Here is a 26,771-nt window from a genome sequence, read left to right as displayed (position 1 = left end):
CTACACTGTCATAGGTACCCATCTCTACTTATCCCGTCTTCAGACAGCTGGTATCTTCTCATGGTGGAGACAGATACAAAAAGGGCATTCAAGAGGCTCTTAGACACTTGAATATGCAGCAAAAGAAGGGATATGGACCATGTGTAAGCAGAGGGATTAAGTGTTATTAGCTTAATTAATTCAGCACAACATCATGGGCCAAAGGGCCTGTACTGTACTGTTCTATGTTCTGTGAGGCATCAGCATGTAAGTGGGACTTGCAACTGCACCTGTGTGAAGTAGGTGTCATTGTTTAAGAGGGGTGCCTGATGGATTCACTGGGCTGAGGAGCTGGTCTGATTCCATGAGACAGTGTTACACTTTGGGGCACCATGGTGGCATAGCGGTATTACAGCTTGGGGCATTGGAGTTCAATTTCAACACTGTCTGTACGTCCTCCCTGTGACCATGTGGGTTTCCTCAGGGTGCTCAGGTTTCCTCCCATAGACCTACTGGTTAGGAGATTAATTGGAGATTGTAAATTGTCCTGCAGTTAGGTTAAAGTTAAATAGGTGAGTTGCTGAGTGATGAGTCTTATTGGGCAGAAGGACCTGCTCTGCACTGTTTCGCAAATGAGGATCTATGTTGGCCGGGATCAACCATGGATATTGCCTCTCAGCTTTCTATGTGGTATACAAGCCAGAGCAGTATGATATGGAGAGCAAGTTGTTACCCATGTAGCAGGTTACCCTTCTCCATGCAGCTGGGCAGAGACTGATACAGCTTGGCATCAGCAGCACCGTAGGAGTTGCCAGTCAGCATTGAACTCAACATAGGACTGCCTCAAATCTGCCGAGGGATTTTGGCCTGAAACGTCGACTGTACTTTTTTCCATAGATGCTGCCTGGCCTGCTGAGTTCCTCTAGCATTTTGTGTGTGTTGCTCAGATTTTTCCTTGGGGTTTTCTCCTGAAGCCTTAAGGCGACTGAGGTGTGAGATCAGAGTTTTCTGTCTTCTAGATGAGCTGCCAACCACAGCTGACAAACCCATCTGCCCAAAGTGATTAGTTTTAAGGCGGCAGTAACTCACCTTTGCCCATCCTCCTGTCAGTGGAAATGTTTCTGTCGGGTTTAGTAGCTAAGCCACATGTGAAGGACGGAATTGGACTTGATTGTCAAAGGCTATTTCAGATGCACACCATTGAAAGCATTGAATAGGTAAAAACATAGAAATGTAGAAAATAGGTGCAGGAGTAGGCCATTCGGCCCTTTGAGCCTGCACCGCCATTCAGTACGATCATGGCTGATCATCCAACTCAGAACCCTGTACCAGCCTTCCCCCCATACCCCCTGATCCCTTTAGCCACAAGGGCCATATCTAACTCCCTCTTAAATATAGCCAATGAACTGGCCTCAACTGTTTCCTGTGGCAGAGAATTCCACAGGTTCACTACTCTCTGTGTGAAGAAGCTTTTCCTAATCTCGGTCCTAAAAGGCTTCCCCTTTATCCTCAAACTGTGACCCCTCGTTCTGGACTTCCCCAACATCGGGAACAATCTTCCAGCATCTAGCCTGTCCAATCCCTTTAGGATTTTATATGTTTCAATAAGATCCCCCCTCAATCTTCTAAATTCCAATGGGTATAAGCCTAGTCGATCCAGTCTTTCATCATATGAAAGTCCTGCCATCCCAGGAATCAATCTGGTGAACCTTTATTTGTACTCCCTCTATGGCAAGGATGTCTTTCCTCAGATTAGGGGACCAAAACTGCACACAATACTCCAGGTGTGTTCTCACCAAGGCCTTGTACAACTGCAGTAGTACCTCCCTGCTCCTGTACTTGAATCCTCTTGCTATGAATGCCAGGTAGGGAGACCTTATCTCCATTTCCACCCCAGCTACAGAGACCTTAAGGACCCATCTCTAAATAAATTAATCGAACCGCTGAACTCTAATTTGACAAACTCACTGTTGATTAACTGAGCCATTTTACAGGTCATTTCCCCAAGAGTAACAAGATTTATTTGTGTAGTTTCTCCAATGCACGGGAGATAGCAAACAAATTGAACTGAACAGGTTAAAGAGGGGTAATGGCAGACAACCAATAGCTGGGTTAAGATCAGTTTCAAGGAGTGTTTTACCGTGCATTTTAAACAGATGATGGAGTTGGACGATTGACATGCTAGAAGTGTATAAGTTTTTGAGAGACAGACAGGGTAGATAGAGTATGTTTTCCCCATGATAGAGATATTAGAAAACATGAGGTGAGCAGTAGGAGTTTTGAAGAAGCTTGGAGGGGTAAGTTTTTTTTAAGCAGAGAGTGTTTGATATGTTACTGTGCTGCCTGAAAGATGAGGTGGAATTCCTACGTTTTAGAGACATTGAGAAAGATGCTTACATTTGACAAGGCAAAGCTGTATATGGTGATAATGAGGGCAAATGGGGTTAATGTGCATGAACAAAAATGATGGCATAGATGCATTGGCCGAAGGGCCTATTTCTGTGCTGTACAACTCTATGACTCCACATACGTACTGTATGGTGACAAAGAGGTGTAGAGTGGGAATTCTAAATCTTAGAACTACGGAAATTAAAATCAGTACAATGATTAATTTTTGGGTGAGGAAGAGCCAGATTTAGAACGATTTTGTAGTTTAATACCATGAGAGAAAATTACAGAGCTAGGAAGTACTGTGAGCATGGAAGGATGTGAAAGAATATAAGTAAATGTTAAAATCAAAATGCTGTGTAACTGGAGCACCATGTACTGTGGTGAGGAACAGATAAGTCAACCAGGACCATGAGCTGCAAAGTTTGAAAAAACTTAAAAGGGACAGGAAAAGGGATGAAGGTCAGAGATCAGATGGAATAATTTTAAAGAAGGAACAGGTCCATGGATAAGTGTTGTATTACCAGAGATGTTGAGGCAAGAGACTGATTTCTATTCTTGTGTCTGTTATTTTTGAGTTGTGCGGACAATTTGTCTATCAATTGAAACTATATTTTGCAGAGCAATACTATCACAATGAAGCAAAATCAGATTTAATATCACCAACTTATATATGAAATAAGTTGTTGTGCAGTAGTAGTATAGTGGATAGGTGTAAAATTACCATCAACTACAAGAATAAGTAGTGCAGAAAAAGGAATAGTGAATGTTCATTGGTTCATGACTATTCAGAAAACAAATGGTGGAGATGAAGAAGCTGTTTCTGAATCATTGTCGGTCTTCAAACTCCTGTATCTCCTCCTGATGGTAGTAATGAGAAGAAGGTATGTCCGAGGTGGTGAAGGTCCTTAGTAATGGATGCTGCCTTCTTTAAGATGTCCTTGATGGTGAGGAGGGTTATGCCCTGGTGAAGCTGGCGAAGTCTATATCTCACTACATTCTCTTGTTATCCTGTACATTGTAGGCTCTATACGCTATGCAACCAGTCAGAATGCTCTCCACCATACATCTGTAGAAATTTGTTTCCTGCAGACCACCATGCAGAGGAGAATGTAAAGAATAATAGACATAAGGAATCAGTTACACTTGTCGAAGAGGTAAGGTTTGAGACTAAGTAGGTCATGTGTTTCCTGGAATTTGGTAGGTCAAAGGCTTATCTGTTCAATTGAATACATTTGGAGAATTGATGGAGAGAATTAATTGCTGCTCATTGAACTGGGTACGAGGAGAGTGGCGTTAAACCAGCAGTGGCCTTTCAGGAGTGAAATTGTTGTTCCTTTCTGTACCTTGTGGCTCATCGGGCGGCAATCTTGCCATTTCTTCAGCATTTTTGTCTGTTTTGGTTGGCTGGTGGCGCAGTGAGATCAGCGCCAGGCTCGAGAACGGAGGTTCCCGAGTTCGATCCAGTGACAGTCCGCTCCCATGCGCGTTCTCCATCTGTGCCCGGTTGATGTCGAGCTCGCAACTCGACCTCGTAAAAATAATACTGCGAAATGTCTGTGTGTGGAGTGGCGCCCCACACAGCCTTTCGAACTGTGCCTTGTAAGGCATGAAAATGCCCGACGCTGGCCTCTCAGGTCTGAGTCGACGTCATCATCATCATCATCATTATCATTTATGAGGCTGAGTTGCTAGCTCGACACAACCCAGCAAGGATGGAAAGCATGCAAGGAGCTGGCCGGATGCAAACCCAGGACCACTCAGCTCGAAGTCCGATATGGATGTCACTACACCACCGTACGGCGAAGAGTGAAGTTAGTCTGGTAAAAATGCAGTGGGCTCTTTATCCACTGAGTCCACACCAACCATCTTCCATTCATTTACACAGATCCTGTATCAATCCCATTAATTTACTCTTCCCACAATCTCATATATTCCTCTCAGATTCTGCCACTCACCTATACACTGGAGCCAATTCACAGTGTCCATTGAACCTACCAACCAGTATATCTTTGGGAAAACAATTCATATTTGTAATCAATCCCCAATCAGTAGATGCTGAGTTAATATTAAGTTTTAAATTTATGTTTGACAGATCTCTAACAAAGAACCATACGCAGCAGTATTGGTAAACAGTCTAAAGTGAACAGATTGTCGATCCATTATCTCAGTGACCAGTAGAACCACCTTGCCTATGAATTTGTTCCTACAATGAGCAGTTGAGGTGAATTATACAGATAAATTCAAAGGAAGGTTGAATATCTACTGTGGGAGTAAAAGAGGAATCGATGGATTGAGATGAAGAGGACTGGGTGGAACAAAGGACCTGCATGGACTGGCTAGACTGAATGGCCTGTTTCTGTGCTACACAGGCTGAAACTCACTAGTCTCGCAATTTGTGATTTAGCAACTCCTGCGGTCTGATATGTTTTGAATCCTCAGTACAGATCTGTACTAATTAGCTAATTCCAACAATGACCTAAATGATCTGTAAGATCTGTACTAATCTGTAGCTAATTAAGCTACTCGTGAAACTTTTGCAATCTTAGCAAACAGTGTTAACAACTTATAGAAACTTTTGATTATGGTCTGTTCTCTGAACGCTTCTGTGATCTAGATGGTGTCTGTATCTTAAAAGAACAGTTGCCTTGCTCAGAGGAAGATGATCAGAAGCATTTATATGGTCAGGAATTTCTGTGGCCTGGCACCAGTTCAGATTAGGAGTTTCAGCCTGTAATATCATGGTTGACAGAAAATTGTTGACATGGTGGTGTTTGGAAGAATGTTAAAAGACTTTACTTGTACCACACAGGCAGAACAGGAGAAGCTTACACACCAAAGGCGCTTTGTCAAGGTGCTGCATGGCAATCCCGCTTCTGTGGTCTCGCTGCAGAGTAACGGAGCAGGTGCTAAGGATCAGCTCAGGGAGGTCGCAAGCAAAGTGCTCATCCGGCAGGATGGTCACAGCCTTCCATGCAAGGACAAGTGGGGCAGCTTCAAGGTCCAGAAGACTGACTTGGAGAAGATGGTTCCCACATTGGCCGCTGTCAAGGGTAAGTGTTCATGCTGTTGCTTGCCCAAAATGTAATCTGCTGCTTCTGTGTCCGTGAGGATCTCCTCTCTCTCATTCCTAGAATGCTGTGAACTGACCCCTTCCGCATTCCCTGGATAGACTGGATTACACCTTCCCCATTTCCTGGATAATGAGATCATTCCTCCTCCACCCTAGGATAGTGTGGATCATCCCTTCCTCTATCCTGGGATCGTGTGGATCACCCCTTTCCAATTCCTAGAATAGTATCGATCATCTTTCCCCAATCCTGGAATAGTGTGATCAATCCTCTCTCTATCTGGTGATATTGTGGATCACCCCTCTCCAATCCTTGAATATTGAGATCATTCCTCCTCCATCATGGGACAGAATGGATCACCACTTCATATATCCCAGCAGAGTGCAGATCTCACATTCTTACATCTTGGGATAAGAGCATAAGAAATAGAAGCAGGAGAAGTTCCGTCTGACCTGCCAAGCAAGCTCCACCACTCAATAAGATCAATGCTGACCTGCTTAAGTTCCCCTACCGTGCAAAAATCTATCCAACTGTGTCTTAAATATATTTAGTGAGGTAGCCTCTACTGCTTCTCTGGCCAGAGAATTCTATAGATGCACTACATTTTGGGAAAAGCAGTTTCTCCTTATCTGCATCCTAAATCTATTGTCAAATCTTGAGGCCATGTCCCCTAGTTCTAATCTCACTTAACACTAGAAACAACTTTCCTGTCTCTGTCTTATCTATTCCGTTCATAATGTCTCTATAAGCCCCAACCCCTCATTCTGCTGCTGAATTCCAACAAGTATCGTCCAGGGCAATAATAGGGATAATGTGGATCAACCCCTTCCCCATTCCCAGAATAGTGTGGATCACCTATTCCTACATTTTGCAATCATGCGGATCAGCCATTCCCGGGATAGTGTGGATCTCTCCTTCCCACATTCCAGGATAGTGTGGAACATTCATTCTCATATCCAAGAATAGTGTGGATCACTCCTTCCGCTTTCCCAGGATGGAATACTATCCAGCTACTAAATTATTCCATTCCCTTCTACATCCCTGGACTGTGAACAGGTCTTTCATTAGACCACTCTTCCTTCACCCTGGGATAAATCACTGGATCAATCGCGCACCTCACCGTGGGAATTTTTACTGGCTGATCATCAGACCACAGCCGTTATCATGACAGGGATGGAGGAAGTGATATTATTACTCGATCACATTCTCAATTACAGTGCCTACAAAAAGTATTCCCCCCACCTTGGAAGTTTTCATGTTTTATTGTTTTAAAACAATGAATCACAGTGGGTTTAATTTTTCTTTTTTTGGCACTAATCAACACAAAAGGACTCTTTCATGTCAAAGTGGAAATAAATCTCTACAAAGTGGTCAAAATGATTTACAAATATAAAACACAAAATAATTGATTCCATAAGTATTAACCCCCTTCAAGTCAGTAGTAGATGCACCTTTGGCAACAATTACAGCCTTGGGTCTATGTGGAGAGGTCTCTACCAGCTTTGTACATCTGCACACTGCAGGTTTTCCTCATTCTTCTTTACAAAACTGCTCTAGCTCTGTCAGATTGGGGATTGTGAGTGAACAGCCCTTTTCAAGTCCAGCCACAATTTCCCAAATGGACTGAGGTCTGGACTGTGATTTAGCCACTCTAGCACAGTGGCTAAATTGTTGTTTTTAAGCCATTCCTGTGTAGCTTTGGCTTTATGCTTGGGGTCATTGTCTTACTGGAAAAACAAAAACAAATCTTCTCCAGGTCGTGGTTCTCTTGCAGACTACATCAGGTTTTCCTCTAAGATCTCCCTGTATTTTGCTGCATTCATTTTACCCTCCACCTTCACAAACCTTCCAGAGCCTGCTGTAGTGAAGCATCACCACAGCATGACGTAGTCACTACCATGCTTCATGGTAGGGATGGTGTGTTTTTGATGATGTGTGTTTGGTTTCTGCCAAATAAAGGATTTAGTCTGATGGCCAAAAAACTTAATTTTGGTTTCATCAGACCATAGAACCTTCTTCCAGCTGACTTCAGAGTCTCCCATGTGTCTTCTGGCAATCTGTAGCCAAGATTTCATGTGAGTTTTTTTCAACAGTGGCTTTCTCTTTGCCACTGTCCCATAAAGCTGTGTCTGGTGAAGCGCCCAGGCAACGGTTGTATGCACAATCTCTTCCATCTCAGCCGCTGAAGCTGGTAACTCATAGGTCTCTTTGTGGCCTCCCTCACTAGTCCCTTCTTGCACAGTCACTGAGTTTTTGAGACGGTCTGCTCTAGGCAGATTTACAACTGTGCCATATTTTTTCCATTTCTTGATGATTGACTAAACTGTACCCCAAGGGATATTCAGTGACTTGGAAATTTTCTTTTATCCATTTTTGCGGAGTTGCTTGTATGTTATTTTCCCTTCATGGTGTAGTTTTTGCTAGGATACTGACTTACCAACAGTTAGATCTTCCAGATACTGGTGTATTTTACTACAATCAATTGAAACACCTTGTCTGCACACTGTCATCTCCATTTAGTGGATCACTGTACCACTTTATTATTACCTATTTTCTTTATTTGCACAATTTGTCAGTCATAGTTTATGTGTAGTTTTTCATTGATTCTATTGTAATTGTTTGTTCTACTGTGAATGCCTGCAAGTAAATACATTTCATAGTATTTGGTGACATATATACTTTGATAATAAAGTTACTTTGAACTTTGGGTTCAGGAGTTGATTCACTACCGCCTCTGCAGTCTCCTCACCAGCTACTTTCTCACGGTCATTCAACCTCTCCCTGCTGCTCCCACGTCACTCCCACCTGAACATCCCGTCTGATGTGGGCCCAGTCTGGTATTGTCACTTTTTAACCAGCATGGGACTGGGGTATGCTGCTGTTTAGACTGAAATCAGAGCTAGGTTGATCTTGTGTAGTGGGACAGTGCTGCTGCAGTGTTACTCTGTGAGTTATAATGCACTGGGTGAGTGTGATGAGACAGAGTAGAGAGAGTTTTACTTGGCATCTGAACATGGTATGGTGGTTTAGTGATTAGCACGTCTCTTTACAGTGTCAGCAATCATCGATTAGTGTTCAATTCCCATCACTGCCCCTAAGGATTTTGTACATTCTCCCAGTGACACCATGGGTTTCCTCTGAGTGCTCCAGCTTCCTCTCACATTACAAAGATTTAAGGTTAGGCTTAGTAAGTTATGGCATGTTATTTTGGCATCGGAAGTGTGGCGACTGTTGCCGGCTGCCCAGTACAATGCTCGCAAATTTGTTTTAATTCAAATCATGCATTTCACTGCCTTACTTTGACGTTTCAATGACATGTGACAAACTCTTTTTATCTGTGTTGTCTCTGCCCTGAGAGTGTGAAATGGGACCATATAAGGGGAATTTTATTCTGCATCTATTCAGTGATATTTCTCTCCTGGAACAGTGTACTTGCAACTATGTTCAATATTTAACCTGTCCTGCCTCTGTATGCAGGCCAGTGCCATAACAGTGTAGACAGTTTTACTCTGCATCTAATACTTCCTGTCTCTGGGTCATGTGGAGCAAGTTTCACTCTCCATTTAACCCCTGGTGTCTTTAGTCCAGGAGTCTAACAGGTAGTGTAGAGTGAGTAACTCTGATCCTCTGAATCTAAACTGTGCCAACCCAAACCTGGGAGTGTATAAAGGGGCAGTTCAATTTGTAACTGATCCATGCTCTTTCTGCCCTAGGACTGTGTGGCAGGACAGTACAGAGAGATATGCTGTATCTAATCTGTGTTGTCCCTGCTCTGACAGTTTTTTGTAATGGAGAGTTTAATTATTACCTAACCCATGCTGTCCTTACCTAACAATGTATGATTGAACAGGATAGAGGGAGTTTAACCTGGATCTGACTTGTACTGTTCATGACCTGGGAGTATGTGACGAAACAACACTGAGAGAAGCATACTGGACTCTGCTATAGGAAGCAGAATATGTTCAATAGTTTTCCTGGGGACTGCATAGTTCTGGATTTATGAGAGCACAGAAAGTACACAGCCAAATGGGATTACATTGGTCATGGTGGAATGCTCTGGCACAGATGCTGTAGATTCTCTTTCTTTAGAATGACTTGCAGGAGTCAGGGTGGAGAGAGTCATAGAGAAATAGGGTACAGATAGAGACCTTCAGCTCAACCAGTCAATGCCAACCACATTGTCCAGGTAGTTCCAATTTCCTGCATTCGGCACATCTCTCTCTAATTCCCAACCCTCCAAGTAGCCCTTAATTAATACTGTTGTACCAATATCACCCAATTCCTCTGGTAGCTCATTCTATATACTCACAATCCTCTGTAAGGAAAAAGTAGCCCCTTGGGCCCTTTATAAATCTTTTGCCTCTCATCATAAACTGATGCTCCCTAATTTTGGACTCCCTACATTAGGGGAAAGGACTTAAACGCCAGGGTGCTGCCTTCAAGGGGTGGGGGGATAAGACGGCTCTTAGACATCAGGAAGGCAAAATGCGATTATTCACCGAGATTATGTAGCTATTTCTGTGACACCAGAAACATGAGGCACATATGGCAGGGCATTCAGACCATAATGGACTACAAGTCCACCCTGGGCATCAATGACAGTGACAGCTCTCTTCCTGACAGGCTAAATGCCTTTTTATGCTCTGTTTGATGCACAGAATTATGTAGCAGTGAGGAAGGCCTCATCCACTTTCCCCCCGAGGGGCAGGCACTTTGGTCACAGTTGATGTGAGGAAGACTCCAGCCAGGGTCAACCCCATGATAGCATACCTGGTCGGGTGCTGAGGGACTCTGCAGCCCAGGTTAGTTATGGATCACGTCAAATCCAAAGTTCCTGCTACATTGGACACTTTTCAGTATGCGGTCTACTGACGATGCCATAGTGTCTGCAATCCATCCTGTCCCACCTGGAAAATTGTGCCTCTTACGTCAGGACGCTGCTTATTGACTTCAGCTTACGGTTATCCATCAGAAGCTTATCCTCGCTGGGTCTCAGCACCTCTCTCTGTAACTGGATCCTGGACTTCCTGACAAAAATGCTACGGTCGGTCCATGTTGGCAGCAACATCTCTAGCTCCATCACACTGAGCACTGCTGCCACTCCCCACCCCCAGGCCTGCGTGCTCAGCCCACGACTGTTCACAGTGCTGATGTGTGACTACTCTGCTAGGTTCAGTTCAAACTGAATCATCAGGTTTGCTGATGACACATCACTTGTTGGTTTCATCAACAACAATAACGAGATGTGAGATGGAATACAGAGAGGAGGTAGAGTAGCTGATAGCAGGGTGCAAGCACGACTTGAGTCACAACATGGATAAGACTGAAGAGATGATTGTGGACTTTAGGAAGGTGCAGGCTGACCACTTCTTATTGCACATAAACAACACCTCCGTGGAGAAAGTTAGTAGCACCGAAGTTCTGGGAGTACACGTAATGGACTATCTCACCTGGTCCCTCAACACCATATCTTTGATCAAGGAAGCAGAGCAACATCTCCACTTCCTCTCCCCCCTCCACCCCTCCACCCCTCCACATTCTAACCAATTTTTACAAGAGCATCATCGAGAGTGTTCTACTAGCTGCATCACTGTCTGGTATGGGATTGCAAGGCATCTGACCACAAGTCCCAATAAAGGATTGTGAAGACTGCTGAGATGGTTATCAGGGTCTCTCTTCCATTCACCCATCAGAGAGCGTTGCATGCTCAGGACCCCTAGCATTATCAGCAATCCCTCCCATCCATCCAACAATTTCTTTGACACCCCCCCCCCCCCCAACCATCAGGCAGGAGGCAACATAATATTAGGACAAGAACTGTTAGGAGGGGGAACAGCTTGTTACACGAAAGATTACGGAACTCCCTGCCACCACCCACATCTCATCATGTGTGAAGCACCAGTAGTGTTATACTGTTACCTTTTTAACTTGTATCATTAATGCACCTTATTTTGTGGTAATATTATTCTATGTGCTATATGTGTGAGTTATATCCCCTGTGTTGTTCAACAATATTTCATTTGAGGGTTGAATGACGATAAACTGAACATGAGTTTCAATTTGACTGTTTGAAACACTTCTGTAAGGTTGCCCTACTTTCCAAAGAATAAAGACCTAACCTGGCCAACTTATTCTTTTAATTCACTCTCTCTAGCCCTGATGACCTCCTCATAAATATTTTCTGCACTATTTCCAGTATAACTACATCTTTCCTATAATGGTGACCAAAACTGTATCTAGTACTCCAAATGCAACCTCACCAACAACTTACACAACTGCAACATAATATCCCAACTCCTATACTCAATATACTGATCCTGTATTCCATTGTATTCTGATGGAGGTCAGCATGCTAAACAACTTTTTCTCAGCTCTACCTGTGATCCTGCTTTCAACAAACTAAGCGCATGTACGCCTCGATCCTTCCATTCCATTACAACCCCTAGTGCCCCACCATTCATCGTAGTTGGTAATGGAGCCGAGGGAGAGGAATATTGCAAAGTAATATTAACAAAGTGGTCGAAACTGGTAAAATGAAATTCAGTTTGGGAATGTGTAAGGTCTTTCACTTGGATTAACTGATGAGATGCTAGGAATAGTGCCTGAGCAGAGAGGGTTAGAGGGGGCAGCACTAAGATGTGGCTAGGTCCAGACAACAACTCTCTATCTCACTGGGAATATTTACAGAGGGATGGAAAGTATTCTAGAGAGCCCTCCCCTGATTCCAACAGCAGGACTTGCAGTGCCGTTCTGGGCTATACACTTGGGACCAGGATTAAATTATGAGCAAAAGTGCATAATTTCTGGAAGACTAAATGTTCATCGCCTGCGGTACTCAGGATAATTAAATGTTATGGTAAAGGAAAGAGTGAAAAAGTCTGTAAATCTAGGCAAAGTCACTCACGCAAAATGGCTGTAATGCCTTCAAAATAAATTTATTATCGAAGTACATCTATGTTGCCATGTACTACCGTGCAGTTCATTTTCTTGCAGGCATCACAGTACAACAAAGAAATACATTGGTACCATTGAAAAACTACACACAAAGACTGACAAAGAATGTGCAAAGGAAGACGATCTTTGCAAACACAAAAAGGCATAATAAATAAATAAAAGATGTGAAGTTGGTGGGGAGAGGAGGAAGAAGTACAAAATAGTAGGTGGTAGGTGAAATCTGGAGGGGGGAGGGCTGAGGTAAAGAGCTGGGAAGTCAATTGGTGAAAAAGGTAGTCAGCATGTCACACAGCTTCTCAGGAGAATGAAGTGGAGTCAATATTTCCAGCTGAAGATTGATGAACAGTCTTTGAGCTGAAGCATTGACTCTGCTTCTCTCCCGGCAGATGTTGACTCGTGAGAGTTTGCGGCAAATCTGTTGGGACTTAGGTCACTGCTGGTGCTCCTATTAGAGGTAGCGGCTGTAAGTCAGCCCTGCACTGCATTGCCAACACCGCAGCAACTGCTGGAGGAAGTCAGCAGGTCGGGTGGTGTCTATAGAGGAAAATGGATGGTTGGTCATTCTGGTCAACACACTTCAATCTAACTGGCTACCAATCTAATGAAGGGTCTCGACCCAAAACATTGACTCCCCCTTCCCCCCACAGGAGCTGCATGACCCACTGAGTCCCTCCAGTGCTTTGTGTGTTGCTCCAGGTTGCAGTGTCTGCAGTCTCCAGTGTTTCTGTACTGGATTATCCTAACACCGTGCCCATGTTTCCTTGCAGATGGCACTGTGGTGGTGGTTGTCAGTAAGGCCAATGTGCTGCAGGCCATCTACTACCAGGACAGCAGCATGAAACTGACTTTCGAGAAGTTCCCTGAGGTGCTGCTGATAGACACGACTTACAGCTGGGAGGGCCTTCAGCTCCCCACGTATCTGCTGCTGGCAATTGATGGCAATGGGGAGAGCGAGCTAGTGTGTCTGTGGTTCCTGCAGAATGAGGAGCATGAGACGGTCCGCCAGTTGCTACGCATTTTCAAGCAGAAGAACCCGGCCAGCGAGAGGACTGGAGTGGTGGTGACCAGTGGCAAGGTGTGCAGTGGAGAGATGGTGTCCGATGTCCTGCCCCACTCCAAGCCGCTGACCTGCCTGGTCCACACCCTGCGTGCCTTCCAGGGCGACGTAACCGCTGAGAAGCTGGAAGTGACCAGCGGGGAACAGTAAGTTCTGCCACTGTGTTTCTGCCCTGGAAGGGGGTGCCCAAAGGGTCTCAAATATTCCTTCTCATGGGTTTCTGTCAGGGCATGTAGATTACATGAGGCTGTGATTCATATTTCTCCATGTGGTCTCCACAATTTAGTCAACTCTGCGCCATCTGCTCCCCCATCTTCTTTTGTCACTCTCTCCCTCCCTTTCTTTCTGCTGTTTTCTCTTTCCTCCTCCCTGCCCTTCCTGCCTTTCCTTCTTTCCCTCCCTCCTCTTCCCATCCTTTCCTTTCACTTTCTGCTCTGTTCCTTTCCCTTTCTTGCTTCCTCCCCTTCTCTTTTTTCCCTTTTTTAGCTTTCTTCCCTCCCTCCCCTCCTGGCCTTCCATTTTTTTTCTCTTTCTGTCCCTCCCTTCCTCTCCTTTGTTTCCCTACGTTCCCCTCCCATCCTCTTCACCTCTACTGTCCTGTCTCTTTCCTCTCCTTGCATTCACTCTCTTGCTTTTCCCGACCATCCGCCAATTTTCTACCAGCTCCTTCCTTTGATCCCACCTTTTTCCCAAACCCCTGCATTCAGAAGAATAAATGTCTCTCTCTTAATACTTCTGGATATCAACATTAAATTCTCTTTTTAATTTCCTACCTCAAACTTTTGGTCAGCTATAAATCAACCAGTTAGTTTATTGCTCACTTGCTGACTGCTCATAACATATCTAACTCCTCCTGCTATATTTGGGTCTTTATTTATGCCATATATCAATTGAATACTTTGACATTTCCTTATCTGGATCTTTAAATATGCTTTCCTGACACCGGTACCTCCCATCTATATGTCTAGTTATGTAATTCAGCACAATCTCCACGTTCTTTCTGGATAGTTATCCAGATTCCAGCATCTTCTCTTTCTCTTACATCGGAATTGGTGGGTAGGGAATAGTTAAAAGTTTCTAAACCAATTCAGAGACCAGGGAAATAAAATAAATTAAGGTACATTAGGGAAAAGCCTATAATACTAGAGATGTACTGATGAGAGAAAAAAAGAGCGATAACGTAAAAGTTTGGAGCTGTATATGGTAGTAGTGGATTGGCAATGTTGGCCTTAGGCTCAGCACCAAGGATTGCTGAGGATGGGGAATATCGCGTAAGGTACACTCACTCACTCTTTGCCATGCGCTCTATAAGGGGCCACACTGAATCAATTACCCATTGATTGGCATCCTTCCATACCAGCCCCTGGGGTCTGAACGAATGGGAATGGCAGTCGGTGAAGGCTGCACGACCCTGCTCCTGCTGCTGGGTGGTGTTGTTTAAGAGACTGAGGACAAGACCACTGCCAGAGAAACACACACACCCTGGAGGTATTCAGTGGATCAGCATTTGTGGAGGGAAATGAGAAGTTGACATTTTGGCTCCAGACTTTATATCTGGACTGAAAGATCGAGGGGAGATAATATAACAAACTGGTGGAAAGAAGGGATGAAACAAGAGCTGGCAGAGATTTGGGTGGGTCAGGTGTTGGTGGGGAGCTGGAGAAAGAGACAGTGAGAAGGAAGTCAGAAGCTGAGAGGTGGAGGGGAGGATGGGCTGAAGATCTGATGGAAGCAGAAGATCGAGAAGGGAATGAGATGAGGGCACCTGCTGACAGACTACAAGGTACAAGAACACAATCAGGTCACTTCGTCCATTGAGTCCACTCTCCATTAAATGATGGCTTATTTCTCTTTTTCAACCCATTCTCCCATCTTCTCCCAGGCACCCTTAACCCACCTCCACCACCTTTTCAATCAATATCAATCTGTGCCTTCAGTACACCCAATGACTTGGGCTCCACCACCCTCCGTGACAACAGATTCCACAGATTCACCATTCTGTAGCTGAAGAAATTCGTCCTCACCTCAGTTTAAAGGGGTGTCCATTTGTCCTGAAGCTGTGCCCTCAGTTGTTCTAACACTTGGTATATTCCTACAGCTTCCAGAATCGCATGCTCTCTGCTGTCTGAGTTGTGCCTGTGGTTGCTGACTGAGTTTTTCTTCAACCTCCCCCTCCCCCTAGGAGCCAGCTGCTGCAGATCCTGCACAGTATGTGCTACGCGACGTCAGCCGAGGAGTACGACCTTCTGCACCATCAGCTGCAGGACACCACGACGCAGCGAGCAGCTGATTACTTCAACCAGACCTGGCATGTGTCTCGGCATCAGTGGGTGGAAGGCCTCAAGCATCAGAATGAGAGCTACCTGACCAGCACCATCAACCGGGTGCAGGCCCTGAGCCAGAGGCTGAGAGCCGCAATCAGCGACTTCTCCAATGCACCATCCTTCGCCCACGACCTCCTGAAGGCTGTCGACTTGCTGCGTGCAGAGGGCAACCTCCGGGCAGTGCGTATGTTCCAGAAGGTTCCTCCGGCCAGCCTGGAGGCCGGATCCGCTACCTTGGCATACTGTGAGCTGCTCACCGACTTTGCCTTCACCCGGGTGCAGAGGGAACTGGAGGAGGCGGAAGGGGTCTCTTTCCTCAGTGTGGAGGCGGAATCAGCCAGTCCCATTTCCCGGCGGCGGGCCCTCATTACAGACTGCAACAGCTGCCAGTGCACCTTCCGCACCGCCATGCACCTCCCCTGCCGACATATCCTGGCCTTCCGGCGGCTGCGGGGCGCCGAGCTCTTCGAGTCCTCTCTCTGCTCCGACCGCTGGACACGGGAGCATTACCTGCGCCACCGCCAGGTGTCGTTGAACAGCGGGCCCTCGCCAGTCTCCTCCCCCGAGTCCCCAGCAAGGCCTGAGGCGCAGCAGGAGCGGTACCGCCAGGCCTTCAAGGTAGCTCGCAAACTCTCCTCGCTCGCCGCCCGGTGTCCGGTCGAAGAGTTTGGCAGGTGCTTGGCGGTCATGACAGCTGTCACCAACATCTGGGCCCGAGGGGGCCAGGTACAAGTCACCGAAATTAATGGTTGGTAGAGACGCAACCTCAGCGGCAAGCCAGATATAAATCCATATTGGGAGTGGGGGATGGTAGGAATCTGAAACAGTGAGGGTAGTGATTTATAAAATTATAAGGGGCTTAGGTTGGATTTTCCCTAAGGATGAGGAGTCAAAAACTGTAGGGCACAGTGTTAGGTGAGAGGGGTGAAATTTCAAGGAGAACGTGGAGATAATTTTCACACAGAGTGTTTGGTGATTACTTAAGACCACAAGAGATACAATTGGAGCAGAATTAGTCCAATGAAGCCATCGAGTCTTCTCTGCCATTCTATCATGGCTGATTTATTTTAAATCCCTCTCAGCCTTATCCATCTCCCTTCTCTCTATAACTTTTGATATCCTTAACAATCAAGAACCTATCAACTTGCCCATTAATATACCTGATGAGTTAGCCTCCACAGCTATCAAGGCATTCCACAGATTCACTACCCTCTAAAGAAATACCTTGTCATCTCTGGAAAGGTATGTCCTTTCATTCTGAGGCTTTGCTGTCTGGTCTTAGACTCCACACTACTGGAAACATCCTCTCCATGTTCACTTTATCTAAGTTTATCATTCTTCAATAGATTTCAATGAGATCCCTACCCATCATTCTTCTAAACTACAGTGAGTACAGGCCTAAAGTTATCATACCACTCTGCATATGTCATCCCTTTCATTCCCAGGATCATCCTTGTGAACCTTCTCTGGACCCTCTCCAATGCCAGCACATCCTTAGAACCAGTTGCCAGAGGAGGTGGTAGTGGCATATTCAGTTACGGTGTTTTAAAAGCACCTGGATACAAATAGTGTAGAGGGATATGGACGTAATGCAGGTACATTGGCTCAGGGTAAATAAGCATCAGACTCAGCACGGACGAGTTGGGCCAAAATAACTCTTAAGATTGTAAGGACAGTGGGGATGGGATTGAACCCTAGGCCCAATAGATTGGTCACTGTTTGAAGAAGAAAGGTTTGATCCTCAGTTGCTGCTGTACGGTGCCGTGTCGTGCTTCACTACAGGTTTGACAGATGGCAATGGTGAAATCAATGTTTAAGATTGGCACATGATTGGCTTTTCTATGTCTAGGTATCACAGCATTGGTGAGGAGGTTTTCAAAAAAATATTTTGACCGTATGGCTGTCTTCTTGAATTAGTATATTGTCACCGTCATTCCACTTTTGAAGGAAGGGTAAGAGAAACAAACCAGGACATTTTTGTCTGCTCTGTGGAAGCAGTCAGAATCTCGTATTAGGGCGGGTGTGATAGACCATTTGGACAGGTCTGAGCTGGTCAGAGAGAGTCAGTATGTCGGTAAAGGTTAAGCTATGCCTAATGAACCTTGTTTCATCAACAGAGAATGTATCTAACATCATTAATAAAGCCCGTTATGTTTTATAATAGGGTATTCAATAGTGATCAACTGAGAGAGCATTGTAGTGAAGGCTAGGATACGGAATGGGGTAAGAGATAAGAAACTGCGTTGAGTTAACAAGTTCAAATTGACAGGATGTAACTTGTTAGTCCCTAACTGTACATACTAGGCTCTTGTTTCTATCCTTGTCTATATGGTTCAAGTGAAGGAGTAGAGAGGTGCCCATTCTGCTTTGAATGATTGGAAAAAAGCTGGCAAATGGAGTTCATTGTGGGGAAGTGTGAAGCCATCTGCTTTGGTGCAAGAAAATTTAAGTGAGCAGAGGGAATTAGGAATCCAAGTACTGAAGTGCACTATTGCTAGCAAAACTGCTGTGAATCTGAATGGAATGTTGGACTTTATCCCAACATCCTAGAGTTCAAAAGACTGAAAGTTATGGTGCAGCTGCTCAGATGCCCAGTTGGAACACGTTTAAAATGCTGTATTTGGTTCTGGGCATTGCACCTCAGAGGGACAGAGTGAGTATGGAGTGGGTACAACACTGAATCAGTAGAATGATACTGAGGGCAATGATACGAGGAGGGTAGTGAACTTTTGAGAAAGGAACATAATCCTAAAAATAATTCTAAACAGTTAACTGATCATTTGAGGAAGCGTATCCTTGCACGATGTAATGAAGCGATGGTTCCTGAAACCATTTACCACAGTGAGAAGGGTCCAAGGAGAGAAGCAGTGGATCACTTTAGTAGAGAGGTGCGAACATGGTGGGCCAAATGATTTCCTTCTGTCCTGTAATCATTCTAGGGGTCTATTTTAGTTCATGATTCAGTTTCTCTTCTTACCCCTGCTGAACAACTCGTGCATCAACACAATGTGCTGGTGGATGTGTAGTAATAAATGCCCTTAGAGATCTCACAGGAAGAAAAGTGGACAGTATTTACTAACAAAAAAGCAGAACATGCAGTGGTATAAAGTGCGAGAGGTACACTGTAAAATCAATGATAAAGTACCATGGAGTACAAGCAAGTAAGTTTTGCATTGGTAGGGGAAAGATAATTCAATATATCACATTTTGTTGGAATCAGAAAATACAGTTAAGAATTGTAGTATTGACTTCAAAAGGAAAACTCATGTCTACTGGAGTTAATTGTATCTGAAGTAGTAACATAAGTTGTAACCAAGGGCATTCTACTACATGCAATATGTTTTCGTTGTTGGTTTCAGTGCATTTGGACAGTTTACAGGGGCAACTTTCCTGTGATATACATACCCTCTGATACTTATTACCTTGCTCTCTGTCATAATTTATTCCTTTATATTTTCTGAAATGTATTTTTCATTGTTTTTATCCCGTACAAATTTTATTACTTAGTGCTGGTTTGAAATATTACTGTTTACATGCTCTTAATAACACCATAAAACCATAAAATACAGGAATAGAATTAGGCCATTTGGCCCATTGATTCTGCTCCACCATTTCATCATGGCTGATCCAATTTTCTTCTCTGCCCCAATCTCCTGCCTTCTCCCTGTATCCCTTCATGCCCTGACCAATCAAGAATCTATCAACCTCAACCTTAAATATACACAAAGACCACCTCCACAGCTTCTTGTGGCAAAGAATTCCACAGATTCACCACCCTCTGACTGAAGAAATTCCTCCTCATCTTCGTTCTAAAATGACAGCCCTCTAATCTGCGGCTGTGTCCTCTGGTCGGAGACTCTCCCACCATACGAAACATCCTCTCTACATCCACTCTATCAATGCCTTTCACCGTTCCATAGGTTTCAATGAGGTCACCACTCATTCTTCTGAGTTCTAGTGAATACAGGCCCGTAGCCGTCAGGCGCTCTTCATATGGCAAGCCATTCAATCCTGGAATAATACCCAATTACTGTATGTTTCTGTTAGTTTATATTGCTTTTATGCACCCTGAAATATCACTCACTATTGCTTTTTATTTTTTCAGTGACTGGTGCAAGAGAGCGAGACTCATTAGCTGCAGCTAATCAAGCAACTTGAGGATAAGTGTAAGGACTGTCTTTAGAACGGATCATCGGACAGTGAAAGAAGCTGAAGGTCACAGTGATTCCTGAAGAGTTGATGACCCCAGGAATCAGGATCTCAAATTCCCTTCTCTTCACACCAATGTACACCTCTGTGTGTACGCGAGCACACATGTATACGGAGATGTACTGGATGGGCACTCGCATATCATTCACAGTGAGCTATTCTTTGGCCTTTGATTGAGCCTGAAATTTAATCTGTAGACTGTGGTGATTGATGAGTTTTGACATTTTGTATTGGAAAATATGTTGTGTGTTATCTGGATCCTGGAGCCGGTTCTGCCATTTGATGGATTATGACACCCATCCAGCAGGAATTTTGAAAAGCGAACGGGCTGATTTGTTTTTCTTTCGCACAAGCATGCAACAGAATACTGAGCACAGTGCCATTTTCCTGAGATTACTGACTGAGATTCCCTGTAAGTCGCCAATGGAGCATTAACTTAGCTGGTCAGTCTTGTATTTTCGGGCATCTGCTGGGCCCCAGAGAGCCAGAACTTTTCAAGAAACACACGGAAATATGCAATGGCTATGGAAAGGTTCTATGAAGGGAAGAAGCTGTGACATTTAACCTGTGTTTTAAACTTTTGATAAATTTTAGCCTATTCTTTTTTGATTAGGATCAACATTTTCTATTGTAAAAAAATAACGGTATCCATTTGGCTGAGTTGGAGGTGGATCCATTTCTTGGTTACATGGGTGAGTGTTTAACCTTACCCTTCTCCAGAACTTGAGCCCGTATTTGTAACCATCACTTGGTTAAAAATGAAAGAAGGCATACTATGAATAATAAGGGCATACTTTGACCATAATTTCATCCCTCCATCCACATTGATCCTGGATCCATCTTTAAAGATGTCTCTTGGCCAATTGCCCTGACATTTCTTTTCTCAACTTGTTAAAGTGTTAGGAGTCTCCCCAACCAGACTGAATCCCTTATCTCAATTTGTGAAGTGTCTGAGCTTATGATTGTCTATTAGATCAACACTCGCTGTGCAGGGATTTGGGTCAGCCTGAGATTTGTTCAGAGTTTATATCGAGAGCTAAATGGAATATAGCTCTCTTCAATCCCCTTCAGGTTAACCCAAAGTTCTTTAAAAGACACCATTGCTACCACAGTATGAACAGCTATGTAACAATGAACAGGTAATCTGTATAATAATGTTGACTGGCGATGAAGTCTCTGGGAACCTTCCTTTCCTCCTGTTTCAATTAGGACCATGGATGTTCTTTTATCTGTCATTGTCATTCTGCTTCATGTCCCATTGCAAGTACTTCCCCAGTACTGGGTGAGATGCTTGCTTAGATCTCTGTGTTCTGGTAATGCTGGTGATTCAGAAACAGTGATGCTACTGATACAGAGGTAATTTCTGGAGACACAATAAACTACAGATACTGGAATCCAGAGCAACACACAGAAAGTTGGAGGAAATAGGTCAGGCAGCATCTGTGTAGGGAAGTGGAGAGTCAGCATCGATTGTCTATAGGTACTTCCTGACACACTGAATTCCTTCAGATTTTTATGTGTGCTCAATAATTTCTTCTCGACCTGTGAGGTGATTTGCAGTGTAACTCTTGTCAGATTGTGACAATTTCAACCGTATGCTCTGATTTAAGCAGGACTGATCGGAGAATTACTTAAATACATGGGAGGATTAGTAAGAGGACAAATCTGGTTAACTACACCTTTTGAGTTAGAGCGTGGTTCACTTCAAGTGGAGGGAAAGCCTCGGCTAGGTCATGGGGAGTGGGCTGTAGGCAGTGCCTGAGGAACTTCAACCGAGTAAAACTCTACTTCAAGAGTGCACCAGGTTCTGTCTTTGTTCCACTATTGCCTTATCTTACTATGCTTTACGATGCTGAAAACTAAGTGTCTTGTCATGACACAAATCCAAATGACCCAAGCCCATTCCAGAAGGTTATAAAACTGGATGACCGAGAGCTAGCCAGGATTGCTGATGGTCTTGCCGACACGGATCAGTGTTTTGATGAGCTTGGGTTGTTTCATGTGATTCATCTTCTGTGATACTTAGCTCCCTCATCCAGTTCACCCTGATGCTGAGTGAGGAAAGTCAGTGGATGTTCAGTTGCTTGGTGCTGCCACTCTCAGGCAGGGCATGGGAAATTTCACTTACATACTGTTAGTTTACACACTGCCGGAGCAGCGTAAGGTGATTTGACAGTGTCTGGACTATCCACAAACTGCGATCAACCACATGACTAGTTAGGCTGCCTATGGTCAGAGACATTAAATAGCATATTTTGCCCAAGGCACCAGGAGGAATTTTAGCCCTGCACTGTCCACTTTCTTCAGTGTCTCCCAGCAGGGTCTAGAAGTAACGCACTTTCCAGACTGTGATGGGACATTCCCTCTCTATCTCTATCTTAGTGTTAGTATCCCATTGGGATAACATCCAGAATTTAGTTTATTTTGCACAGCCTGAGTTGCATTTGAGTTGCTGGAATTGAAAGAAGCCACTGCACCAACCCAGCCAAACATATCGTGCACATTTTCACTTCCCTGTCACATGCTTCTCAGTCACTTCATTGTCTCTATGTCTCATATCTGCTATATTTGCAACTATTACCTGCCCCTGAGTGTCCTCTACTCCTAGCTCCACTGGTTCTTCAACCTAACCACCCACCTCTTTCCCCACCCTACTCTCCATTGCAAAGCAATTGAATCTCCAGTGCAATAGCACAGTAGCTGATTTGTGCACTGAATGGTTCCCATAAATGATAACAATTTTAAAATTAATATCTATTGCAAAATCTGCAACTTTATTCTGATGATATTTAAACATTTATCCCATTGAATCCCCTTGTTCAAAGCCCTGATGTAATTGTGATTGTTCATATTTTTTATCATTAGTAATGAAACTAATAAACCGAGGTGCAATTCTATACAACATTTTTTTTTAAGAAGTAAAACTTGTGTCATTTATTTGTCTAGTACTTCACCTTTGTTGTTTATGGGAAAAGGGGGACAGTCGTGACTCTGGATAGCTCCCTGCTCTCAACTGGATGGGACTACTGTGACAAAACACTAGTGAATCGACGCATTACGTCTGTAACTCTCTCATAGCAGATGCTGGCTGACCTGTATTTCCTGTATCTTCTGGATTTATTTCAAATTTCCAAAAGCGGCAGGTAATTTAGTTTGCTTTCTAATAGCATTTTGATATTGAATAGCATCCTGCCAGGCACTTGACAGCTTGTGGAACTGGCTGCTGACAGTAGGCACTGGGCGTGGTCAATGGGTATTGAATAACCTTTCTTAACCATCAATAACTATGACTTCCCGTAGTTGACAAAGGTATTGACCATGTATCATCTATTTCCTGCACCTTGCTGTCATCCCCTGTTCTAGACACAACAAAGATAGAACGACCCTGCTTCCCACCATCTACTTCACCAGCCTTCACATTGAATCATCCTTCATAATATCTGCTGCTTTCTGTTCGCATCCAGCCACCAGTTATCTCTTCCCATTTTCTCTATTATCAGCATTTCAAAGATGCAGATTCCTTTGTGATTCACTGGTCTGATATTCCATCCCCAGCAATCACAGATGTGGTGCAACACCTACTACAAGTCATCACAGACACTACCTAACTAGTTCATCAGATTAGCTGGCATTTACTTTCATTGTTGGGTATTGCATTTGTCACTCACAATGTGGTCCCCTCTACTGGAGGGAGACCAATCAGACTGAGTGACCACTTTGCAGAACACATTTGTTCAGTTGCAACTGTGAGTGGTCAGGTCTGCTGCAACTGTCATCATATAATTTTCATTTCAGATAATGTTAATTTCTTGCCCCTGTTGAGAAGTGAACTGGCCAACTCTTCCATAAGCTTATCACTCTGTAATATGATCAATGTTTACTCCCTGTGCAGGCATCGGCCGTTCTGTTCTGCATTACTAATATCCTTTCTTCTTTAGCTGGCAGCAACAGATCTGATCAATTGTTCATCTTTCTTTAGCACGTGCCCATGTTTTCTCTTTAGCTACCCAACTAGCTATCAATCAGCAACTCAGAAAGAGCAAATAACCTTGGCAACCGCAGTTTCACCCTATCAGAACTTCTAGTTGATGTAATCATCCCTCACCACCCACTCTGAAAGTTGAAACTATCTTATTTTTTCAGTTTTCTCACTTTCAGTATTCTAACGTGGCAATTGATGGTCGGCTTATTATTGGCATGTACTGAGGTGCAGTGAAAATCTCTTTTTTACATTCAATCCATACAGATAATTTCATTACAACAGTTTATTGAGTATCAAGAAAGTATCAAGAATTAGAGACATTGTCCATGGATGGGAATTTGGTTTTTATGATGTACTGAGCTATGTCCAAAACTCTCTGGTTTCTTACGGTCATGGAAAAGCAGTTGCCATACCAAACAACTGTGCACCCACATAGGATGCTTTTTACTGTACATCGATAAAATCGGTGAGGGTCAAAGTGGACGTAATGGATTACTTCAGCTTCCTAAGGAAGTAGAAGTGCTTGTCTTCACTGATGCAAGCTTCATCAATCTGAATTACTTTCTCTCTCCACAGTGCTTTCTGACATGCTGTCTGTTTTTAAGTTTTCTGTATTGTAGCTCCTAATTGGGAGCAGTCTGTAGGCACTGGATGGCATTATCTGGACTGGATAGCTTTGGGTGGCTCCATATTGGAAAATGGATTGCAGAATGTGGGTACTGGAGTGATGTCTAAATAAAGGGAGCTCCTTGTGGGATTATTTGGCATGATTATTGATGGGATGAGAGAAGTTGTTGTGAGTCATACTGCATGGAAATAGGCCGTTTGGCAGAATGCATCCATGATAACTTGAATACCCAAATGCATTGATCCCCTCTTCCAGCGTCAGACCTGCAGCCTTCTATGCTAAGGGAATTGTAGTGCTCGTTTAGACAACTCTTAAAAGCTGTCAGCAACTATGTCTACACCACTCTTTCCAACAGTATATTTGAGGTACACACCACTCTCTGGGTGATTAGGGTCACTTCAAGGCTCCCTCGAAATTTCTTAATTATCCCAATTCTCTGTCCTCTAATTTTAACTATCCCTTATGAAGGGAAATGATTTTGGCAATGTTCCCCATAAATACACCTCATAATTTTATAGACCTCGGTCCCTTACTTCTCCTTCACTGTTCGGGTGTGAAGGTTACTTTAGGTGGGTAAAATTGGTATGACAAAGAAAAGCCAACCCTAAATATCCACCACAAGTATATTTTTTGTGCCAAGTGAGATGTGGGTTGAATAGAATGGAGGAGTGTCCCTGGAGAATTGGGAATTATAGCCACCAGTGTGAAGGTGCTCACTGTCCTCTTGTAGTTGCCGGCTTTCAACCAAAGCCTGAAGGTGAGTGCTGCTCAGATATCTTTCCTGTGTGTCCCACATGAGGGGCCTGTGCGACTCTGGTAACTCTGAGTTTGCACCGAGAGGTTCACATATTCACCCACCGCAGACTGACATCACAATGTACTTTGCACCTTGGGAACAATGTAGTTACTGACAAACAGCTGGCGGACTGAACCACTGATCTGAGAACACAGGTTCAAATCCCTTCCCTGACAGCCACAGAAATGATAAACTTAAAATAATTATTTTTTTTATATAAGCAATCATCAGTAATGGGGTTTATTGATATTAATCAGAGAAGGGAATCTTTCCCAGACTGGACAGAATACAAATCCATATGTGATTCAGATCAGCGTCCTCAGTCAATTAGGGATTGGTAATAAGTGTTAATGTCATACACATCCCATGTATGGGTATGCGAAACAAAGTCTGGGATGTATAAGGCATTCATCAAGGCATCCGCATATGCATGCTGTAGGTGTGAGGTCATTGGACAGGAAAGTCTGGGTTTGTGTTGCTCTATTTTGATCCCTGTCTAGCCTGATATTCTCTGTCTCATCACTGGTGTTTAGGCCATCATTACCAGTGGTGCACAACTAACAGCCCACCCTTACTATCTTGAAGTGGGCAGAAATAAGGTATTGTTAGAGCACAGAGGCCTACAGATTTGATGTGGGTCTCATGTACACCCATTCTTTCTACCCCTCTCTCTCTTCAGGACTTTCTCCTTCCACCAAGTCCTACAGCTATCTTCACTCGAGCTTACAGCCAAAGGAAACAGAGTACCTCTGGAGCCATGGTGCAAAACATACACAGCGTGTTCAGATAATGAAGAAAACAAGCACATAGTCACTCAAAAAATGACATATATACAGTCCAGGACCCTGAGCGACATATCCTGCAAGTTGATGGTACAGTTCCCGACAATCTAGCTTATCATTCCACCGATTGATCTATCCCAGCCGAACACATACTTCACGCTATATGCTACCGTGAAGTATTTATATCTTAGCCTAATTAGAACTCCTAAAGTGCTGCACTTCACCAGTTTCAGTATTAAATTCTGTGTCATTGCTTTCTCCATTTTATTATATCTGTAATATTGTTATTTACACAAATAATACACAAGCACATTCTCCCCCTTATCATCAATACTGCCAACACCAGTGACTGGTATTATTTGACAATTTACTAATTGATAACGAGAGGAAGGATTAAATATGAAGGTAAGTTATCCAATAATATAAAAGATAAAATCAATAGTTTTTTCAGATATTGAAAGAGTAAAATGTAGGCCAGAGTGATATTAGACCGCTGGAAAATGACGCAGAACTGGGGGACAAAGAAATGGTGGACAAGATTAAAATGTATTTTCCGTCAGTCTTCACTGTGGCAGACTCCAGCAGCATGCCAGAGAGTACC

At 43.8% G+C, this 26,771-nt stretch overlaps 1 protein-coding gene across 1 annotated transcript in view; it reads left to right on the top strand.

Annotated features, from left to right (window-relative positions):
- LOC140198428 (zinc finger SWIM domain-containing protein 3-like) overlaps nt 1–22,902 on the top strand; it is a 31,260-nt gene extending 8,358 nt beyond the window's left edge. The window contains exons 4-7 of the mRNA XM_072259518.1: nt 5,180–5,420; nt 13,160–13,595; nt 15,632–16,521; nt 19,879–22,902. Coding sequence (XP_072115619.1) covers nt 5,180–5,420; nt 13,160–13,595; nt 15,632–16,521; nt 19,879–19,931 — 1,620 coding nt within the window. The 3' untranslated portion in view covers nt 19,932–22,902. The remainder of the gene's footprint in view (nt 1–5,179; nt 5,421–13,159; nt 13,596–15,631; nt 16,522–19,878) is intronic.
- The last annotated feature ends 3,869 nt before the right edge of the window (nt 22,903–26,771 follow it).

The sequence above is a fragment of the Mobula birostris genome, chromosome 5 (assembly GCF_030028105.1).
Source record: "Mobula birostris isolate sMobBir1 chromosome 5, sMobBir1.hap1, whole genome shotgun sequence".
NCBI lineage: Eukaryota > Metazoa > Chordata > Chondrichthyes > Myliobatiformes > Myliobatidae > Mobula > Mobula birostris.
Note: the sequence above shows the minus strand (reverse complement) of the source record. Positions and strands in the feature narration are given on the sequence as shown.